At 35.5% G+C, this 21,583-nt stretch overlaps 1 protein-coding gene across 1 annotated transcript in view; it reads right to left on the reverse strand.

Moving 5' to 3' along the window:
* CNTN5 (contactin 5) overlaps positions 1-21,583 on the reverse strand; it is a 900,389-nt gene that overhangs the window by 87,659 nt on the left and 791,147 nt on the right. Inside the window, exon 18 of the mRNA XM_036258335.1 lies at positions 7,109-7,267. Coding sequence (XP_036114228.1) covers positions 7,109-7,267 — 159 coding nt within the window. The remainder of the gene's footprint in view (positions 1-7,108; positions 7,268-21,583) is intronic.

Consider the following 21,583-nt stretch of genomic DNA (forward strand, 5'->3'; position numbering starts at 1 on the left):
CAACCTTCAAGTCTTACTTTCTTAGGTAGAGTTGCAAGCCCAGCAATGGTTTAGTTATCCTCTACCTTTTTGCCTGGAGGCTATTAGTCATGGGTACTTAAGAGCCTTGGGTTCTCATTTGAATGAAAAACTCTCTCAGGTGTTCAGAGTAAGAGGATTTCCCAAGGGTGGGGCAGGTGCTGGTTGTTAATGAGCCTCAATTTGCATTTCAGTGGCCCACTGCGTAGAATTGAATCTCTGAGGGAGAGGCCACCTCCTCTCCCCAGAGCCCTGGTAAGGAGTAAGTTGGCCACGGTCCTATGTGGCCTCAACTCAGCAAAATGGAGGGTCCTCTCCATTTTGGAGGGTCCTCTGCGTGCCCTCCATATCCCGAGTGTCACCACACAGTTCCAGTACAGTCCACCCTCCCTCTGCCGGAGCCCAAGGATAGTGGCTATGGCTATTTCAGTGCTCTGTCCCAGCTCTCTGCACTGTGGCATGGGCTTGGGAGTTTAACCCCGAGTGTGCTGCTCAAGCTAAGACAGCTGCTCTCTGTGGCCTCCCAGCCTCTCTCTTGCACCTCTGCAATCCTTCCAGGATCAATTCAGTCTCCTTGGTTATATGGTCCTCGCAAGCTGCTTTTCTGTTGCTTTTTCCTGACGATTTGTCTTTATTTTAGTTGTAATTGCAGTTTGGTCCTGGGAGATGGTCTGTGTAGCTTCCATTCACTTTGCTGCCATTTTAGAATCTCTTCCATTATCTCTTGAATCCTTTTTTGTGAAATTTTAGTCCTTACTATGTTACTAAAACTGCTATTGTCAAAGTCACCAATGATCTTCATGTTCCTAAAATAATTCAGTGATCAATTCTCAGTTCTTATCACATCTGAAGTGTCATCAGCACTTGACAGAGTTGATTACTTTCTCTTCCTTGATAGACTTACTCTTTTGTCTTCCAGTTTATCACATGGTCTTGGTTTTCCTTTTACCTGAATGGTTGCCTTCCCTCTGTATCCTTTGCCTGGTTGCTGTTCTACGCAACTTCTTACTAATGGAACACTCTAGCCTTCCACTGTTATACTTTTCTTTATTTTATACTTATATACTTGGAGATCACATGCGGTCTGATGATTTTAAATGCAATTTATATGCCAATAGTTTTCCAATTTATATCTATATTTCAAATCTCCCTCTTAAACTCCAGGCTCATATGTACAGGGTGGGGCAAAAGCAGATGTACAGTTGTGAGTGTGCAAAACACAGAGTTTATTAGTGTAATATCATTTGTTAATTATCATATTATTTTTCATATGAACAATGGTGAACCTATTTTTGCCCCACACTGTACAATTACCTACTTGATGTCCTTAGAAGCTTAATCTCCAAATAAAATTATTCTGTGAGTTAGGGCTTCAACATTTTGGTGGTGGGGGGTATACCCAATACAGTTCATAGCAGGCAGGTTAAAATTTATTTATTTATTTATTTATTTATTTTCCTCACCCGGACATTTTTGCATTTATCTTCAGATAGAGTGGGAGGAAGAGAGAGCAACATGGATGTGAGAGAGACACATTGACAGGTTGCCACCCACGCAACTCCAACAGAGATCCGTAACAAACTGCAACAGAGGTACATGCCCTTAGTGGAGCTGAACCCAGGGATTTCTGGTCCATGGGCCGACGCTCTAATGGCTGATCCAAACCAGCCAGGGCAGTTTATTCATTTATTTTTAAATAATTAAAAGTTTTTTTCAATTACAGTGACATAGGATATTATATTAGTTTCAGGTATACAATATAGTGATTCAACATTTATATAACTTATGAAGTGATCACCCTGATAAGTCTAGTACCCATCTGACACCATACATATTTATTACAATATTATTGACTATAATACCCCTGCTGTACTTTTCATCCTTGTGACTGTTTTGATAACTGGCGATTTCTGCATCTTAATCCCTTCCTTTTTTTCACTCATCTCCCTAACCCCACATATCATCTGACAACCATCAAAATGTTCTTTGTATTTATGAGTTTACTTTGTTTTGTTTGTTCATTTATTTATTTTTTATTCCACATATAGGTGAAATCATATGATATTTTTTTCTCTGTCTGAGTTATTTCACTTAGCGTAATACTCTCTAGGTCCATCCACTTAGTCGAAAATGGCAGGATTTCCTTCTTTTTTATGGCTGAGTAATATTCGATCATATGTGTGTACCACATCTTTATTCATCTATCGATGGACAATTAGGTTGCTTTCATATCTTCACTATTGTAAATAATGCATAATGAACATAGGGGTGCGTGTGTCTTTTTAAATTAGTATTTTAGGGTTTCTTCAGATAAATACCCAGAAGTGGAATTACTAGGTTGTATAATATTTCTATTTTTAATTTATTTGAGGAATCCCCATACCATACTGGTTTCTACAGTAGCTGTACCAATTTGCAATCCCACCAACAGCGCATGAGAGTTCCCTTTTCTCCACAGGCGGGTTGCAATTTAAAATAGAGGTACTGGGATAAGCCTCACTGAGAAGGTACATTTGAATAAACTTTTGAAAGAAGTATAGGTTTAGCTATGCCAATATCTTGGGGAAAACACCCCAGGTTGAAGAAGCAAATAGTACAAAGACATCAGAAGCAGTCTATGTAGGAACATGAGGCGATCCGTGAGTCAGGAGTAGAGTGAATTTTAGGGGGAATGTTTGAAAATGTGTTTGGAAAGAGAATTCCGGACCAAGTCATAGAGTGAGGACTTGGGCTTTCATCCTGAGAGAAATAGAAAGGTATTGAAGGATTGATATTCTAAGTCTTATCATTTATGGGCCCAGCACACTTCCGCTGCTAAATCTTATCATTTAATAAATTTATGCAAGCTGTGTTAAAAAATAAGAAGTAATTAAGGTTAAATGAGGTCATAAGGCTGGGGTCCTGATCTGACAAGAATAGTGACCTCATAAGCAGAGACATCAGAGCACTCCCTCTCTTTCTGCCATGTGAAGACACAGGGGGAAGGCTACTGTCTGTAAGTCAAGAGGGAATTCTCACCAGAACTCAAATTGAATTGGATGGCACCTAGATCTTGAAATTCCCAGCCTCCAAATCTGTAAGAAAATAAATTTCTGTTGTTTAAGGCATCAAGTTTGTGGTATTTTGTATGGCAACCTGCACAGACTAATACTGTTCCTACCACAGTACTTTGGATCCTCCTTACAATATAATGTTTATTTTTTCCATCCATTAACTTCTAAAATGCTACATAATTTCCTTGTTTATTATGTTTTCTCTTTACTGTTTATCCTCACCCATGAGAACACAACCTTCACAGGGATAGGTATTTTCTGTTTCATTTTTTTCACCCATATATTTTAAGTGCCTAGAACATTTATTTGAAAACTGCTCAATACATTTTTATTGAATGAATGAAAAGGGAGGTCAAATAGTTGTGACAAAAATTTGCACTGTTTTTTTTTTTTTGTTTGTTTGTTTGTTTGTTTTTATCTTGATTGAATTATTCAGGCTTTATGCTAAAAAGGAAAATTAATTTAAAATATAAAAATCCTTCTTCCAAAGCTACATATGTTTATATTTTCTTAACCATATAGATTTTAAAGACTCCTTTCCTTACCCCACATCCTCTCCACCATCCTTAATTATAATCCCTTTTTAAAAAGTGAAACAAAAATAAGATTTAGCAATTTTAAATTCATTGCTACTCATAAGGGCTATAAAATAAGTTAAAAAACATGAGTTGAAGTTATTAATATTTTTTGATAAAATAGCAGGCAATATGAAATAAATTAGAAACAAACTTTTTAATAAAAATTAGGATTTTAATTTTGAAAACAATATTGTGGAGATGAAAGAAAATGGAAACTATATATCATAGTAAGTAGTTTTAAAACCTTGCAGGTATGATTTTCTAAAGATATTCTTTCTGGAACAAGGAGGATAAGTCAGTTTCAAAGAAAACATTCTGCTTCACAGAAAACACAGCAACCAAAAGACAGTGAAGGATCCCATATGAATTCAGGGAGAGAAACTTGTCAAAATTACTTTCCTAGTGAAATGATTGCATTCAAGAATTTAATTAAATAATTATATGTAAACTAAATAAGCCTGCCTCGTGGACAAATTTAATCAACCAATCAATCAGTGGAAAACATATCCACAGAGAGAAGATATATCCACTGATAGAAGAATAGTAAATAACACATTTAAATAAACAATGACAAATCAATTCTATGATTATAAGTGATTTGGTATTCCTAAACAGACATAGGAACAAACTATCTCTGCTGACACAGCTAAATAACATGAAGAAAGATAGGTTTTCAAATCAAAAGCAATTTGTTTGACCAGAATGGAGTCTGCAAGTGAAATTATTTTCTATAGTTGTTTTCATATTCTTTTCAAAATGAATACATTAGTCCCATTCACAGTCACCTGATGTGAGTTTGAGTTTGGGGCAGGCAATATTAATAAGTTAAATCCAGTTGTGCTCAGCTAGGAGTTCCATGTGCAACCCATTACTTCCTTTGTCAAAAATGAGGAACTCACTATTCTTTGTATTCATGCTGCTGTATGAAGGAATCTTAAGCACTTTTTAAATACTAGCTTATGAATTGCATTAACTTTATCAGAGTTCAAACTCCAGGCTCATTGTTTTTTTTTCTAATAATTATTGATGCACTAGAGCTTATCTCTGCTGGAATTGTTTTGGATAAAGGAGCAACTATAAAAACAAAAGACCCACTGCCCCAGTGGCTGATGCGGCTCTAGAGGGATTTCTTTCCCTGTCATGGGCATGAACGAAGTTGTGATCAGATTGTGCTAGGGGCTAAAACCAGAATGCATTTAAAACAGCTACTTTAGAGCACACAAAAGTTGAGGACGGCTCCTTGGCAGATTTGCCTGGAGGATGTCACGCCTCTACTAGTAGCTCTAACAGATGCTAAGTTTTAGAAAAATGAGTGACCTCATTAAGTTAAGAGGTATCTTGCCAGAGCCCTTATTGCTATCAAAGGCAAATCAAATCGACCACTCATAGAAATGTATTTTTGAAAACTCTCTACTTAAAAATACATTTCAATCATAGATTTTTAAAAATAAGTACTTGCTGAACAGAGTTTAAAAATAAACAACTCCCAACTTAAAAATGTTTCCAGCATTCAAATTATATTCGAAAGATAAAGATGCAACTTTATAGTAGGAACTTCTAAAACAAATAAATAACCCCAAAACTAACATTTAGATCAAATGTCCGAGCTCCCCACAACATAAAATCTCATTTGTCCTTTGGTTGTGCAAAAAAAAATTCAAAGATTTTTATAGGTATACATGCATGTACAAACATATATATATTTGTACATCTATCTATCTACCTACCTACCTACGTACCTACCTATCCATCCATCTATCCATTTATCACCTATCAAACAACAAAAAGTAGAAACAGGTGAATCAAGATGTGAGAAACCAAAGAATAAGAGTAACTAGGAAACTATAGGTTTAGTAGGAGGAAGAATAGTGTCCCAGATTGGCATTCCATGAGTTAAGGTAAGAGGAAGGAGAACATGGGCATGAGAGGAGCAAGGGAATGTGCATCTCAATGCACCCACAGGGAAATGTCCTCGAGTAGTAAGCTATGTGTGCAGTGAGACAAGAGTGGGCAGGGAGCACAGCAGCAGGCAGGGGGATGGGTTTGGTGAGTGCACACCCCAGATCTATGGTGAGCCCATTTCCTGGCTACCAAGCAAGGGTTAGGGCTGTCACACTGAGGAAAACCTGAGGGCACTAGGGCAAAGGAGGCTATAAGTACTCTTGTGTAAACCTGTTCATGTGGCTTGAATATGTGTCCTCTTCAGAATCATCTACCAAACTTAGAGATTCTCCCAATTTCTTGGGTCTGCAGAGGTATCGCAGGGTTAAACTAGATCCAGAAATAAGGTCAATACCCACAATTATAATAATCACAACATAAATATGTATACATGTATAGTACACTATAATGATGATAAAACAGAATTCTATAAATTGATACAGGAAACTAATATCAAGGAAAACCTGAATTATATTTTGCATGCAGATGAATATATTTCCTCCCCCTCAAATTGTACATTTTTACACAAAAATAAGTTTTTCTCAAATTTAATCTATTTAATCAACAACATGGACCACTTCATTCCTGTAACATTCCGGTTAATTGAGTTTTATGGCTACTGCACTCAGATATTTCAGTGATTTTATATTTTACTTCTAAACAGGCAAATCAATTTTTATATTTATATAGTAAAACAAAATCGCAAATCCCTACTCAGTACAGACAGCTGCATGTGAAGATTAGATTGTATAGACATTGTACACTTTTTCAATGCCAGCTTGTTAAGTAAGCTCCTAATAACTGTCAGGAGTATAATGTCACATAGCTTTGGAGAGAGGCACATTCGGAGAGGTTGGGCAAGTTTAGTTATAACATGAAATGGAAACCATCAGGGAAGAAATGATCTTTAAAATAATGCAAATATAATTCACACATCTTAGAAGTAGGCATTAAAATTCTGCATTCTTTTAAATAATGTAATTTTATGTTAGATTTCCTTTTTATGTGTGATTATAAAGGGGAAGCACAAGAAACTGGAGTAATGGAACAGCTCTCTGATTATCTTGGTGGTGACTTGAATCTACACAATAAAATTTCATAGACTTTTATAGAACTGTACACTAAAACTAGCATATAAAAACTGGTAAAATATGAATATAGTCTGTAGTTTATTTAATAGCATCGTACCAATGTCAGCTTTCTGACTGATGATTGTACCACTGTTACATAAAATGTTATCATTGGGGGACGTGAGGGCTGGGTCCACAGGAAATCTGTTAATTTTGCAACTTCCATGTGATTCTAAAGTTATTTCAACAAACAAACAAAAGAATATAAATGGTGTGGTCCGTCCCTGGGAACTGAGAAGAGAAGAAAGCAAAGAGCCTTTATTAAAAGATGGAAACAATGGTTAATACGGTAATGAATAACAACGTTTCAAGGATCCAAAATGATCCTACTGAGCTTGTATATATATATATATGGCAAAACAGCTGATGTTGCCTTCAAACTTCCTACCTGTTTTCACTGTTTGCCAACCCAGGGAGAAGGGGCTTCGAGCCTGCAGGTTGTAGGAGGAGACTGGGCTGTGGTTGTCAGCCGCCGGGCTCCAGGAGAGTGTGGCTGTGCTTTCGGTGATCTCCTCCACGATCACTACCCCAGGTGGGCCCGGGGGGCCTACAGACAAAGGGGAATGGATAACGTTAAGTACAAGCCATGATGAAGAGTAATGAGAAATTGCATTTCCCACGAGGATCCAATCAAACTATGTAAATGTCTTAATGAAATACATAGTTAGTAATAAAAATTGCAAGTAAAAGGGATGGGCTGTCAGTTAGTTTCTATAATTTCTTGGGGTAAAATAATTACAAATTTGATTTTTTTCTAACACGGTGTGCTTGGAGGCACCTACCAATTAGCATTATATTTTGTAGAAAAAGAAAAAAATAATTAGAAACAAAGACAAGAATGTCAATATCAATTCTGGCTATTGAAATCAATCATCACTTACAGAAGCAGCAACAGAAGGTGATAGGCAAAACTACCAGACACAAAAACTATCTCATTATGACTATTATAGGTGTATGGGCCTACTTTTCATATTCAGGAAACCTAAAGTGTACAAATACTATACTGTGACTATGAAGTAGCTTATGCTCTACCAGAGGAGATAAGAAAGGATCTAAAATAATGGTAGTTTAGAGCAAGGAAGAGTAAATACTAGGAATGAGTTATAAAAAATTTTGTGGAAAATTTTTAAAAAGGTGCAATTATATTATTATTATTATTTTTGGTGGGGGATACAATGAGAAGATTATTTCACATTTGATTATGAAAAATTGGTATAGAATAGTGCTGATCAATACATGTACATGTATGTAGAGTTGAGCTGGAAGAAACAACCATAATCCAATATGAAGAGAAATATACCTTTATATTATTACTTCTAGAATAACTATTTCTAAGAGCATTTAAAAATATGTACTTACTTTTTATTGGTTAAAAAGCAATCAGCTTAGTTATTGACATTTTTCCATTTCTTAATATGGTGAACTCAAGCAGCAAGAATGCTTGTATTCTCAATTAAGAAGAACCCCACCATTAACTACTTTATTTTCTGAATTAGTCCTGATGTAGCAAGTTGCTGTCTGGATTTGGTGATTATGAAGTCTGAACAGTAAGGGCTGAACTGGACTGTAAGGAGCTAAAGACATGGAGGCAGTTAGAAAAAACCCCTCGGTAGAAGTTCAACAAGGAAGGGACAAGATGGAGAAAAAATTTAGAGGCCTCACTGGGCAAATGACACTTTTACAAAATGAGAAATTAGCATTTTTATCAAGACAGAAGAACCAGTAGGAGACAGCAGAGACCAAAGATTTAGAAGACAAGGACTATTTCATCAGGAAAGTGACAACATATTGGGATTGTGGGCAAAAGTGTAGAAAATAATCATGGGACATGGTAGTTTTTTCTCTGAGAGAAATGAAGAAATAAACAAAAAAATATAGAGAAAAAGCTGTTGAGATGGCAATAAGGACAGTTGAGAGAGATCATTTGGGAAGGTTCTCATTTTTTTTTTTTTTCCATTAAAGAAGATAAAATCATCTACAATAAGTAAAGGTAATTGAGTGATAATGGGACTGGGCACTAGAGAAGAATGGGAAATCTGAAATAAGCACATAATGTAAGAGGAAAGACATGAATATAAATATTTTGGAATAGTACTGAAGTTCAAATTTGGTTCAATAGCATCATTTGGAAGTGGAACTGACTGACTAAGCAACGTTAGGCTGGAAATCCAGGACCAGGGCCAGAGAAAGAAGTTAATTGGGTCCATTCAGGTTTAGGAGTTTATAAATTTGGTATGGCTTATTATCAAAGATGCCAATGTATGAATGACCACGGCCTTCATCAGAAGTCTGATTAAACAGAGGCTACCGTTCTGTGAGGATGTCCAAGCCAGCCAGTTGGAGAGGCTAATGGCAAGAGGGAGATCCACCTGGCCCCCAGCTACTCCAGGCAGCCCAGCCCAGCCCAGCACCAGACTCGTGAGTGACGAAGCCTTCCAATGACTCGAGCTTCAGCCACCACAAGACTCATGTGAGAAACCCCAGGTAAGGGCCTGGCTGTGCCTCTAAGCTGCCAACTTTATGAGAGTAAATTGACTGATGTTTTAAACCACTAAGTTTGTGGCAGCAACAGTTAATTGGAACAAATTTCAAAATAGTTTGATTTGAGAGGTTGCTCATAGATAGGACATTTGTCAGGTAGATCTTCAAGATGCTATGAAAACAGACTTGAAATTTAGCTAATGTATTCAAACAGAGCTAATGACCAACATAATTCATTTGTTGAGGTCTCCTGTATTGTTCCATTTATTCTGCTCAATTTCATCTAGTATATTTACTTACCTTTGTAAAAAGCATTTAACCACCACCTATGTGTGATAGGAAATATTGTGGAAAATATTAACTTAAATAAAATTATTTGCCTTTCTAAATATTAAAGCTCTGTGAAAATGTTTAAATTGGTTCTTTTAAAAGGTATATTTCTTTTGCCCTGGCCGGTTTGGCTCAGCTGTAAGAGCATTGGCTTGCGGTCCAGAGAGACCTGGGTTCGGTTCCCGCTAAGGGCATGTAACTCGGTTGCAGTTTGTCCCTGGCCCTGATTGGTCGTGTGGGTGGCAGCCACTCAATGTGTCACTTTCACATCCATGTTTCTGTCTCTCTCTCCCACTCTCTCCCTCCCACTGTATCTGAACAAAAAATGGAAAAATGTCCTCGGTGAGGATAAAAAAAAAGGTGTATTTCTTTTAATAATAGAGAATAGGTAATTGTAAAAACTTCATCTGGAACCAAAAATGAAGTTTACAACATAACTGACAAATCCCCAAGTATTTTTCTCTATATATGGCTATTTTCCCAAATATAATCCACAGGAAACTAATCAGTGACAGTGAACAAGGTTTATTTATCCAGGATACTGATTGTGGCTGTGCACTTATAACTACAAAGCATTATAAAGAACTAACTGTCCAATCATGTAATACTCAAATCATAAAATCTTCTGGTAATATATTAGGCAGCTATTAAACTGCTTAATATAGAAAACTATTTAATGATATGGGAAATGTTCACAATATAAAAGAAAAAGTGGGATGCAATATTATATGTAAATATAACTGTATAAATAGTAATTTGCCAAATACATAAAGGACAAGACTGCAAAGAAATTCATTAAAGTATACATAGCAGCTATTGTTTGGAGGCGAGGATATACATGATTTAAATTGTATTCTTTATACTTGTTTGAATTTTCAAATTCTGTGCAATAAACGTTTACTTCTAAAATTATTTTTAAAAGTCCTTGTTTTAAAGAAAGCCTTCATATCGTGATACGTATGAACTAGTCTGTGTATATTCTATTTAACTAAACATTTACTGAATGCCAAGTATGTATAAACCGCTGTGCTCAGTGGTGAGGGATGGGGTGGGGTAGAGATGAATGGTTTACAGGAGGACAAAATAGGATTCCAGCCCTAGTTGTTTTTAAATCCAGTGACAGACAGATTTTTTACAAACAAAACAAAACAAAAACAATGTCTGGCAGTGATAATGTTATGTTCGAGTACTTTGAGAATATATTTTATACCTCATTATAATTATTTTTTATAATTTTCATTTGTCAGAATATTCAACATGGTACTCTGCATGTATTAGGCCCTCAATAAATATTAGTAGAAGAAGAGATGAAAGGTAACAGGGAGAAGGAGAAAGGACAGAAGAAATTATGTTTTGAGTTTGAAGTGTTGTGTAACAACAAGTAAAAGATTTTTAAAAATAATTATTGTATAAGACAAAGATCCAATGTTTGTTCAATCAAAATATATTTGAATTAACAGGTTTTTTTCAGTCAAGCTTAGAGTGGGATGGTAATAAAAATGACAGACTAGCTCCATGAATGAATATAAAGCTTTTCCTATGATTTTTTTTTTTTACCCTTACCCTAGGACATTTTTAGGTTAATCTCCAATAGAGCTGGAGGAAGAGAAGGAGGAAGGGAGAGAGAGAAAAACAACAATGTGAGAGAGACACATTGATTGGTTGCCACCTGCACAACCCCAACCGGGGCTGGGAACAAGTGCAACCGAGGTACATACCCTTGGGTCTCCTTGGTCCGCGGGCAACACTCTTACCGCTGAGCCATACTGGCTAGGGAAAGCTTTCCATATGATTTCATAAGGCTCATTTTTATTAGAAACTTGCTATAAATAGATATTTTTTTCTAAATTCTTGTAAATCTAAAAGATTTTTATAAATATGTTATGGTAAAAATATTCTGAAAAAGTGATGTTTTACCTTTTAAGACAGATTAAATACAATTTTCAACCAAAATAAAAATGAAAGTTAAATTTATAGTTATTGTATTAGTATTAGTTTACCAATGTTCTACCTACAGAGAAAAATATTTTTTAGATATTTCATACTGAATGTGTCTGCAATTAGCTTTCCATATATATTTAGGAGTGAATAGCCCTAATATTATGTTAATACAACCACTAAATTTGTTTTTAAGTCCTATTAATAATGATGTAGTTTTTATCATCTTTTGACTGTATTTTTTTTTTTTAATCACAAAGTAAATTTTCTCTTCAAAGAATTTTCCTGCTAATTTCCAGAAGACATCTTTGAAAATAGATTAATAAGAGGTACATATTCCAGAGAGGACAAGTGTGACAGTAGCTGGTGAGTGAACGTTACACGAAGCCACTGATTTAGCAGAAATCTCATTAATTTTATACTTAACTGTAAGGATTCCGTGTCAGATGGGCACAAATCTGTAAAGGCCCCCTCCCTTCACCCCCTGTACGGTGCTATTAAACAGGACCACTAACATAAATGCTTTATTGGAAAGTGGACAATTTAGAAGCATGGACAGTCTCCTCATTTCTTCATGGTGAAGATGTCTGAGCAGATGTGAAGCACAGAGGCCCCTAGCAGGAGCCCCGTTCCCAGTCAAGGGCTCCCCCGTTTGCTCTTGGTCTGCACTGACTCATTCCTGGGACCTAATGTTCAGTTAGAACTTTTTCTTCTCTAGAGAAGCCGTTGACTCTTAAAACTGAAAAAACACACACACAAAAATGTATAGGGTTTTGTGTGTGTGTTTTTTTCATGTCACCAGCATAATAATAAAGCTGCTGTTGTTATGCTGGTGACACAAAAGAAAACCTAAGACAATATAATAGTTAAGCAATGTGACATAGTCTTCAAATTTGAAATTCACTGTAGTCATCTAGTTCAACCCTATTATTTTTTGGATGAAGACGGAGGACCTGAGATAGAAGTAATCTTCTTCTTCAAAACAACAAACAACAAAAAACAAACCAGACCAAAACAGTCTCCTGCTGAGGAGGGAAAGGAGCTGAAGCAGGGTCAGCGTTAGTCTTGACAACCAATAGAGTGATATTTCTTGTTCAAAGCTAATTATGACAAATTAATGTGATAACAAACAGAAAGTTGAATACTGACTTCTTATAAAATTATTGCCGATTCTCCTTCAAACAACCACTTGTGGTTCCAGGCTTTAGAATTTTCGTGGTGTAACTGTCCCAGCCCTCTTGAGAATAATTCCTAAGGGCGTCTTCCTAATGCTGAGACTGACTCCCACACACAGGACTTTTCTGGCTCTTTCTCACGTAGGTAGGATCACATTCTCTGCCTGACTTTCACCCCCACTGATTTGACAAATATCCCTATTGCCACAAGATATATTTTACTCTGAAGATCCATTCAGTTTGTTTTCATTTTTATTTGCTTTGGGGGGGCTTTGATGTTATTTTTCTCACAAAGAGGTTTTATGTGAAAAATTAAATTTACTGGAATTCAACGCATTAAGCAGGTTTTTTTCTATAAACAGTTTAAAACTAAAGTGAAAATTTTGATATTAAATATGCCAAGGTATGTTAAATTGGTTCTATTTTTAGGCCCATAAATATTGTTGGGGACAGACACCTCTTACTTCTAAATACGTATGGGAATATGTTGGGGAAGTGGGAGACAGGCGTGGTGAAGTCCTGAACATGTCTTCCAATACCAGGTGAAGAGGAGACTGGGCTACTGTCTGGAAGACTAGATTAATGTAGAGAAAAAGCTCAGTAACTTAGGCCAAAAAGAATATTTTTTTATTTTTACCATGTTGTTAAATTTTACACAATGAATCGAACCATTTTGCATAGACACAAAACCCATCTATAAATAACAATAAAAGATTTCATGAAAAAGTAATAATCAATGATGTAAATAGATTTTCTATAGTTCATCATGTATTATTAATATCTATTAATAGCTGTTTGTTGAGATTTTCATCTTTAGAATTATGAAGAATTATGGTGCAACCTTATTTAGGAAGCATAATGTATTTATTGACGCTATACTTATTTTTATGCAAAAAATGTCTCCTGATGTACTCTTGACTTACTAGGCTGGCCAAGGGCAGCTTCATACAGTACTGCATCTTTCCTCTTTAGTCCTCCTCAGACGCTGTTTTACCATCCTATGTTCCTAATGAAGTCTAGACACTCAGATTTCTTGACTATTTACTAATCTAATTTATACACCAACTCTTTTTTTTTTTTTTTTTTTTTTAACCAGGGGCAATTAGCGATTGAAATGAGAAATTAATAGTTCAAATTATTATTTTTGAAAGAAAGTTTGTTTTCAATTAATTTGGTAAAGCTCACCATTTATCATATCTATGTATTGTCATCATATTCATGATTATTATTATTATTACCTATCTACCTACCTAACCTGTCAACTATGTAACCTGGTTTCTCAGCATAAAATTCTTTTCCCTCCTTACTTACCTACTTAACACCTGTTTAGGCTTCAAATTTCAAATCTCTGCTTTAGTTTCATTTCCTTGGAGGAGATTTTCTTTGAATGCCCTGCCTAGGTAATATCACTCTAATTATACATTCATAGTACCATACACCTCTCATTCACAGTTGAAATCACAGCTGGAGCTTTCTAATATTTATGTGACTCTTTATATTAATGTTGGCTTTCCTCTTTGGATTTTAGGTATAGGAGAGAGAGAACTGTGCTTATAATTTGCTCACTACTGAATTCCCAGTGTCTAGTATTGTGCTTGACACATAATCTGTTACAAATACAGATTTAGAATTAATAACTGAATGACTGCTGTTTATTAACTTAACAGCTTAGCATAGCTGTTGAGTTATTTTTGTGCATGTTTTCACTTTTTGATCCATCAAAATACCAGACAGAGTGATATACCTTTACAATATCATAGCCCTATTCTGAAAAGGGGACTCATACTATACATTAAAAAGTAGGATTCTAATTATGTTAGATTCTCTTCTTTGTTAAATTCTATTAATTAGCCACCCATCCGATCGTGGGGTGTTTTTAAGCAACAACAACAAAACAGGCTATTAGTGTCTTTCAGACTTTGATGAGCAATAAAATCTCTGGCATGTTTGTTAAAAAAAAAAAAAGTAGAATCCTTGACTGTTCTCAATAGTAACTAAATTGCAATTTCTCTAACTAGAGCCTCAGAATTGTATTTTGTACAAGATGCCTAGGAAGTTTTTATGCTCCCTCTAGTTCAATAAAAACGGATCTAAAGAGGAGATACTTGGATAGAGTCAGAAGAGTCTTATTCTAGTTCTGACGTTTTTATGTAAGAGCTTTATGCAAGTTTCTGAATGCTGGGCAAGTTTCTGAATGCTGGGCAAGTTTCTGAACCTCATTAGTCTCAGTTTCTTGAAATTTTATAAAGGAAATTATGCTATTTATCTTATATCATTATTGTGAGAATTACTTAGGGTACTGAATGTGAAAAGTACTTTGTAAATAGTTTTATTTGCACTGGTTATGCCTCTCACCAGCTCAGAAACTTTAATATCATAGATCTCACAATGCTTCTTCGTTTTTTAAAATTTTTAAATCAATGTAAATAAGAACCTATGCAGCACATTTGGTTTTATCAAAATAAATAAATGATGATGATTTAATGCCTACCTATAAGGTAGAAGCATCATGCTAAATGTTATGTGCTTTCTCTCTAATCTTTACAGCAACTACGGTGTTGATGCCTTCTTTCTACAGATGAGAAGACTGAGTCTCAGCAAGTTCAGATGACTCACGCAAGGCTCTATACCATGCCAGTAGTAGAACTGGGATTCAAATTTGATTCTTAGTTTCATATGTATCAGAGTTTTAACTCCATGCTATTCATTACTACATGGCACGACTTTACATAGCATAGTCAGAAAATGTATATTTTAGAGGGTTAAAAATGATTATGAATGGGACAATACTTTTTATTGATTGAAAATAGATTTAGAGGTAGAAATTGTACAATGGAGATTAAATGAACTTTGTGATTCACTCCCTAATATTGACTCACCCTTCTTGATGCAGTGTATATGGGTGGCCCTTGTTAGCCTAGTCCATCTTGGCCATCTCACTAGCTCCTGCTAGTGATTGGTTCAGGAAGCTACGTCTAAGCCCATCAGATCTGGACAATCTTCTTATGATAATTTGTGGTTCAGGAGTAACCATATGGTCTAAACTGGCAAAACCAGATGAAGGGCTGGACATTTGTAGAGATATGTTAGCTATTTTTCCTGTTGTATATGAACAAGAAAGCATTTAGCCTCTATTATTCAGGGAGATAGATTATGACTACAATAAGCTTTAGGGTGAGGCCAACTTTGTAGACGACAGAGTGAAGAGATGGAACCAACTGGTGCTTAAAAAATATTTGAGACACTGGATCAACCAATTAAAAAACCTACTTCCTGTCACGAGAGCCAATACATTTCCTGTTGTTTAAATCAGTTTGAGTTGGGCTTTCTATTACTTGCAACTGCAAGTATCCTAAGATATAAAGGATAACTGAGAGCTCCTTTGGTTTATGTAAGATTAAAACTGGAATAATTCCTTATCTGTGCTAAGACTGGTTATATATTAGCATAAATAACTAGAAGAGAGTATATCCAATAATAAATTACTCCAGATAAACCCCTTGGAATTAAAAAATTACAAGTCAGTTGGGAAAACTGACAGAACAGCTGGCTGACTAGAAGCAATAGCCAAATAGGTAAACACATAATGCAATAAATGTATTAAAATGCTTTAATAATTTACTTATAGGATAATGGAATAATCATTTTGGATAGAGACTTGGGGCTTATCAAAAATGTACTATAATAATCAATATTCTTTTGACAAAAAAGTTCAACAAAGTATTGAAAATCAGAGAAATAATTTTAGACCAAAATTTTTAAAACCCATAATTAAATATTCTGTTTCTCATTGCTACATTTATTACAAAAAGAAAAAAAGACCTGAAAGGGTTTGAGAAACTACCATGTGATAGCGTTGAATAATGAAGGCTGACTAGATACCAGGAGACCTCAGTTCTCATTCATGCCTTGCCATTTTCCAGTCAAGTGACTTAAAAGTTCACTTTGTATCTCTGATACATGGAAAGTTCTTTAGCTACTGCGGCTGAAAGGATGGGTTTTTCAGTAAGATTCCAAGAAAACAGTTTCTCTTGGCTCGTACTTGATGGAACAGGTGACTTTTATGTGTGTATGGCAAAACGGGATATGTAAATATGTCAAAAGACTGGAAAATTCAAGGCATTTTTGAAGAGAGGGAAAACAGATAGTTTAAGTTTGATCAAAGTAGCAGAAGTCTATATAGCTTGGGAAAAGGAGGTTGAGGGAAGGCCTTGAACACCAGGACAATAAGTTTGAACTCTGTTATGACGAGAGTAGTGAGCCTATAAATGTTATTAAGTGGAAGGCAGACCAATACATTTGATATTATATAGGAAGAGTCAAGAGTTTATATGAAATGAAAAACATGACTTTTAGGGGCTGAGTCAACCTTGTTCCATTAGATTCTTTATGCCCTATACTTGCAACAGAGTTGACTGAGTTTACAAATTGAATTGAGAGTTATCAAGGAAGTCATGAATTCCAGGTAGGGATTATATTAGGTGTAGCTGGTGACGGTACAAGTTAAGTGATGTCCATGTTAAACCCCAGAGAAGACTCAATAAATGTGGGGAGGCAGCTGTTGTCAAAGGTTTCATCTCTCAAGTCACAGATAAAAATAACATCACAGTGCTTCCAGGACACAAGTTAGGGCCCCTGTGGTTGTAAATAGGGCAAGATAATAAAGTGTGGGCCCTTAGCTGGCTGATGTATCAATTGATAGTTCCAAAACTCCTGTATTCAACCTGAAATCTTAATGGACATATAAACTTTTTCTTTAGTACCCCTATTTAATGTCTTTAGAATATACTCCATGTAGCCAGAATCCAGCATATGAATCATCTTTGCTATTGGCATTTGGACTTTTAATATTTAGGTTAAATTCTCTTCTTGTGAGAATGTGTGTGTGTGTGTGTGTGTGTGTGCGCGCGTGCGCACACGCTCAGACTGCAAAGAATAGGGTGGAGTGAAAAGTGGGATGGAATCATGAAAAAATGCTGAGGAACTTACAGAGCATTATTATCTTGTTACAGTTTTGTATTTCTTCTGTAGTCATAATTTTTGTCTTGATGTTCAACAGCAGTCCTGCTTTGGCACTTTTTGTTTCATCAGAAGTTGTTTCAAATCATTGCTGCTTTCTGCCAGTAAGATGGTGTCATCTGCATTATCTTGAGTTATTGATATTTTTCCACTAATTTCATTATTCTTTACTCTGAGTCTAGCCCAATTTTTGCATATGTTCTACATAGAGATTAAACAAATAGGGAGACAAAATGTACCCTTGTCTGACACCTTTGCCTATTGGAAACTATTCTGTTTCCATATTCTGTCCTGCAGTGGCTTCCTGTCCACAATATGTTACACATAATCAAGTGCTGAGGTGTGCCCATTTCTTTCAGAACAACCCATAGTTTTTATCATTGATGCAGTCAAAGGCTTTATTGTAGTTTATAGAACATAGAATAACCTTCTTCTGAAATTCTTTGGAGCACTCCAGTATCCAAAGAATGCTCACAGTGAGATCTCAAGTGCCTCTTCCTTTTCTGAATCCAGCTTAAACACTTGGCATTTCTGCATCAGCCAAAAGAGCATCACTTTACTTGAGAGGGAAATTACAGATATGGTCCTACAATTACTACACTCCTTGGCATTTTTGTGATTGAAGATTGGGATGTACACTGAACATTTCCAGTCTATAGGCCGTTGTTTTGTTTTCCATATTTGTTGCCATGTTCTTATTAAGATTGTTGACAGATTCACTCTCTGTGGCTTGAACTATCCCACCCAACTATCCCTTCTACTACAGAAAAAATAGATAACTTTAACATAGACAATAAAGGCATTGAGATCGTTAAAGATTTACTTACCTTGATCCAGTCATTAATGCAAATGGAACTTCAACCAAGAAGGCTGAGAATTGGAAGGGCGGCAGGGGAAGAATTGGAAAGATCACTGAGAGATCTGTCATTAAATACCAAGGCTAAGATTACCCACACCCTTGTATTCCCAATGTACTGTATACAAATGCAAAAGTTAAACAGTGAAGAAGGCTGAGAGGAAAAAAAAGGATTCATTTGAAAAATGAATTTGAAGGAGAACCCTACTGATACCCTGGACTGCCAGAAGATGAACAAGTGAGTCCTAGAGCAAATTGAGCTTGAATCATCGACAGAGGCAAAAACGACAAACCTGGAGCTGTCCTACTTTTGCACATCATGAGAAGGCAGGATTCTTTGGAAAAGACAATAATGTTGGGAAAATAGAAGGCAGCAAAAAAAGAGGAAGACCACACATAGGATGAATTGACTCCATAAAAGATGCCATAGGATGACTTTTCAGGAGCTAAGCAGGGATGTTAAGGACAGGACACTGTGGACATCATTCATTTATAGGGTCATCAGGAGTTGGAGCCCACTCAATGGCATGTAACACACACACATATAGAGACAGAAATGCCCAAACTTCAAAGAATTGTTTTGTGATTGCCGCTATAGGAGTCATCTGAAATCCCTTTTCCACCATTCCCAAATAGCTTTTCCTCATATTTCACTGTGTCTGTCTCTCTGTCTTATTTACATATTATATTACATGGCAATATATTTGATGTTAAGTGCCTATGATTATTATTTATTCAATTGTTACTTCATACACTACCCAACCTTCCCATTTACTTGCTTTATAAAAATGTAATTACTCTCTTTGGGAAAAAGAATTACATATTCACACATTAAAATTTTTTATTTTTACAATATTGAGGAAATAGCTGTGTGTAAGGTTCTGGGATAAGGCAGTAAACAAGGTAAGGAAGGTACCTGCCCTTATGAGTTTTACTTTCTAGGAAGGAGAAAACTGCCAATGAACACATGGATGAGATAATTTCAGATAGTAATAAATGCAATAAAGAAAATAAAGTGGGGTGAAAATTGGTGGAGGAAAGGGAAGAAACATTAAATAGGGAACTGAGAAATGAATAATAAGAAGGAGCCAGCTGGTTAAATAAATATTATAGTCAAGAGTTTTTAGGCAGAGAACATCAATGAAAAAATTTGTAAGTGTTGATGAGTTTGGCATATTCGTGGAACAGAAAGGATTCTGGTATGGTTGAAACCAAGTGAAGAGTGCAGAGGGTGATACTATTGAAAAGGTCAATATGTTCCAGATGATAGAAGTGTTTGAAGGCAAAGGTAATACATTTGGATTTTATTGTGAGTGTGATGCGATGACTATGAGAAGAGTCAAAGGAAAGAAGCCATTAAAAAACCATAGAGCAAAAGTATGATGGAAACCCTCAGGGTTGTAGAAAAATCGGGGGGGGGGGGGATGTATTTAAATCTAAAAATGTATCAGTATTTTTCATTGCAATAAAGTTTTGGTAGCAAATGTAAGCTGTAACAATTGAGTAAATCACTTTTCCAATATTGTTTTATTGTACTGTTGTTGGTTGGTAGACGTTGTCAGTGTAGTTTCAATGACAGCGGTAGTTTTGGTCTCTTGTATTCTACTTACGTTGTAAGAAATAAAAAACCATAGCACCTCTTCCCCACACCAGAGGTAGGTATAATTTGTGAACAAGTAGTTGTCACTGGAACTCTTTCACCTTCGGGTTAGGTAGTGCAATGTGACTGGTCCAGACCAGTAAGTTGTGAACTAAAATGACTTATGCCATTTTTGCCTGAAGCATTTAATTACCAATGTGAGACTCTATATCACTGTGTTTAAGATGTTTATTTAAATAATTCTTGTGTTCTTTTTTAGGAAAATACAAACACTTCTTGGTCAATTATCACAAACTTCAGGTGAAAGGTAAATTAACCAAAGACTCAAGGTAGTTTAGTAGGCATAAATGTTTAATGTAAGATTATACAATGAGTTGAAGTTGGACATTCTGTATGTATTCCAATATAAAAGTAGTACTGTCCATCCATCGAAGGTGATCTTTCTGAAATGGAAAATAAATATTTGAGGGTCTATTGTACAAACTAGCAAGAATAATTTAAAACAATCAGCTTGTTTATTTACAACCTTAAGCAACCCAGATACTACCCTAAAATTAATTTATTAAGCTAGTGTTAAAAAAACTCTAAACAGATGAGTTAAAGAACTCCTGTAGAAAAATACCATATGGGGTCCTAAAATATGCAAGGTACTATGTTTCTACAAAGCTTCCTATAAAATCAATATTGGGTTTAATATGTATGGCTAATTAAAATTCTGCAATGCAAATTAAGATCAAGAAAATAATGACTACATGGACTTTTAAATTTTTTCAGTCTCACTGTTCATTTATGAATGATTTATAGATATCCCTGTGACTTATTTTCCCAAATATACCATTTAGTGAATTTGTAATTAGTTTTCCCAATGACACATTAGGGCAACACATTTATAAAGCCATTCTCTTTAAGACAGGTTCACTCTTGACAATACTATGGACTAAACTGTAACTAGGAAATTTCCTTTAATATGTTTTTATTTCTGAGGTATGAATTTGTACTTATTTCCATTTATTTAGATTTTCTTGTATGATTTTCCTTGATACCAACAACATGCATGTTCTACAAAATGTCTGTTTGAGACTAGGAACATGTTTAATGATTATAGAAATGAACAGAAGCTGAGAAACATGTATCTGGGGTTATTAATTTCATATATTAAGTAATTGAGCAAATCAATAGTCTCCTAAGGACTTAAAAAATGAGAATTACTCACTACATGCTTAACTTTTCAGGCAGTGGCTGAAATATAATAGAAAAAAACTGTCTTAGTGTTTTCTTGATGGCTGCTGGCTTATACTCAGAGGGTTTTTGCCATACAACTCTAAGATGTTTACTATTATGCAATGTACCATTAGAGTTTAGCACAGACTGATAGATGATTGCTGTCATATGGTGACAGTGTACTTGGTCCAATCCTGGTGCCACCATCTAACTCATTTGGAGAAATGAAGACAGTAGCCTCTT

Source organism: Molossus molossus, unplaced genomic scaffold (genome assembly GCF_014108415.1).
Source record: "Molossus molossus isolate mMolMol1 unplaced genomic scaffold, mMolMol1.p scaffold_m16_p_13, whole genome shotgun sequence".
Taxonomy (NCBI): domain Eukaryota; kingdom Metazoa; phylum Chordata; class Mammalia; order Chiroptera; family Molossidae; genus Molossus; species Molossus molossus.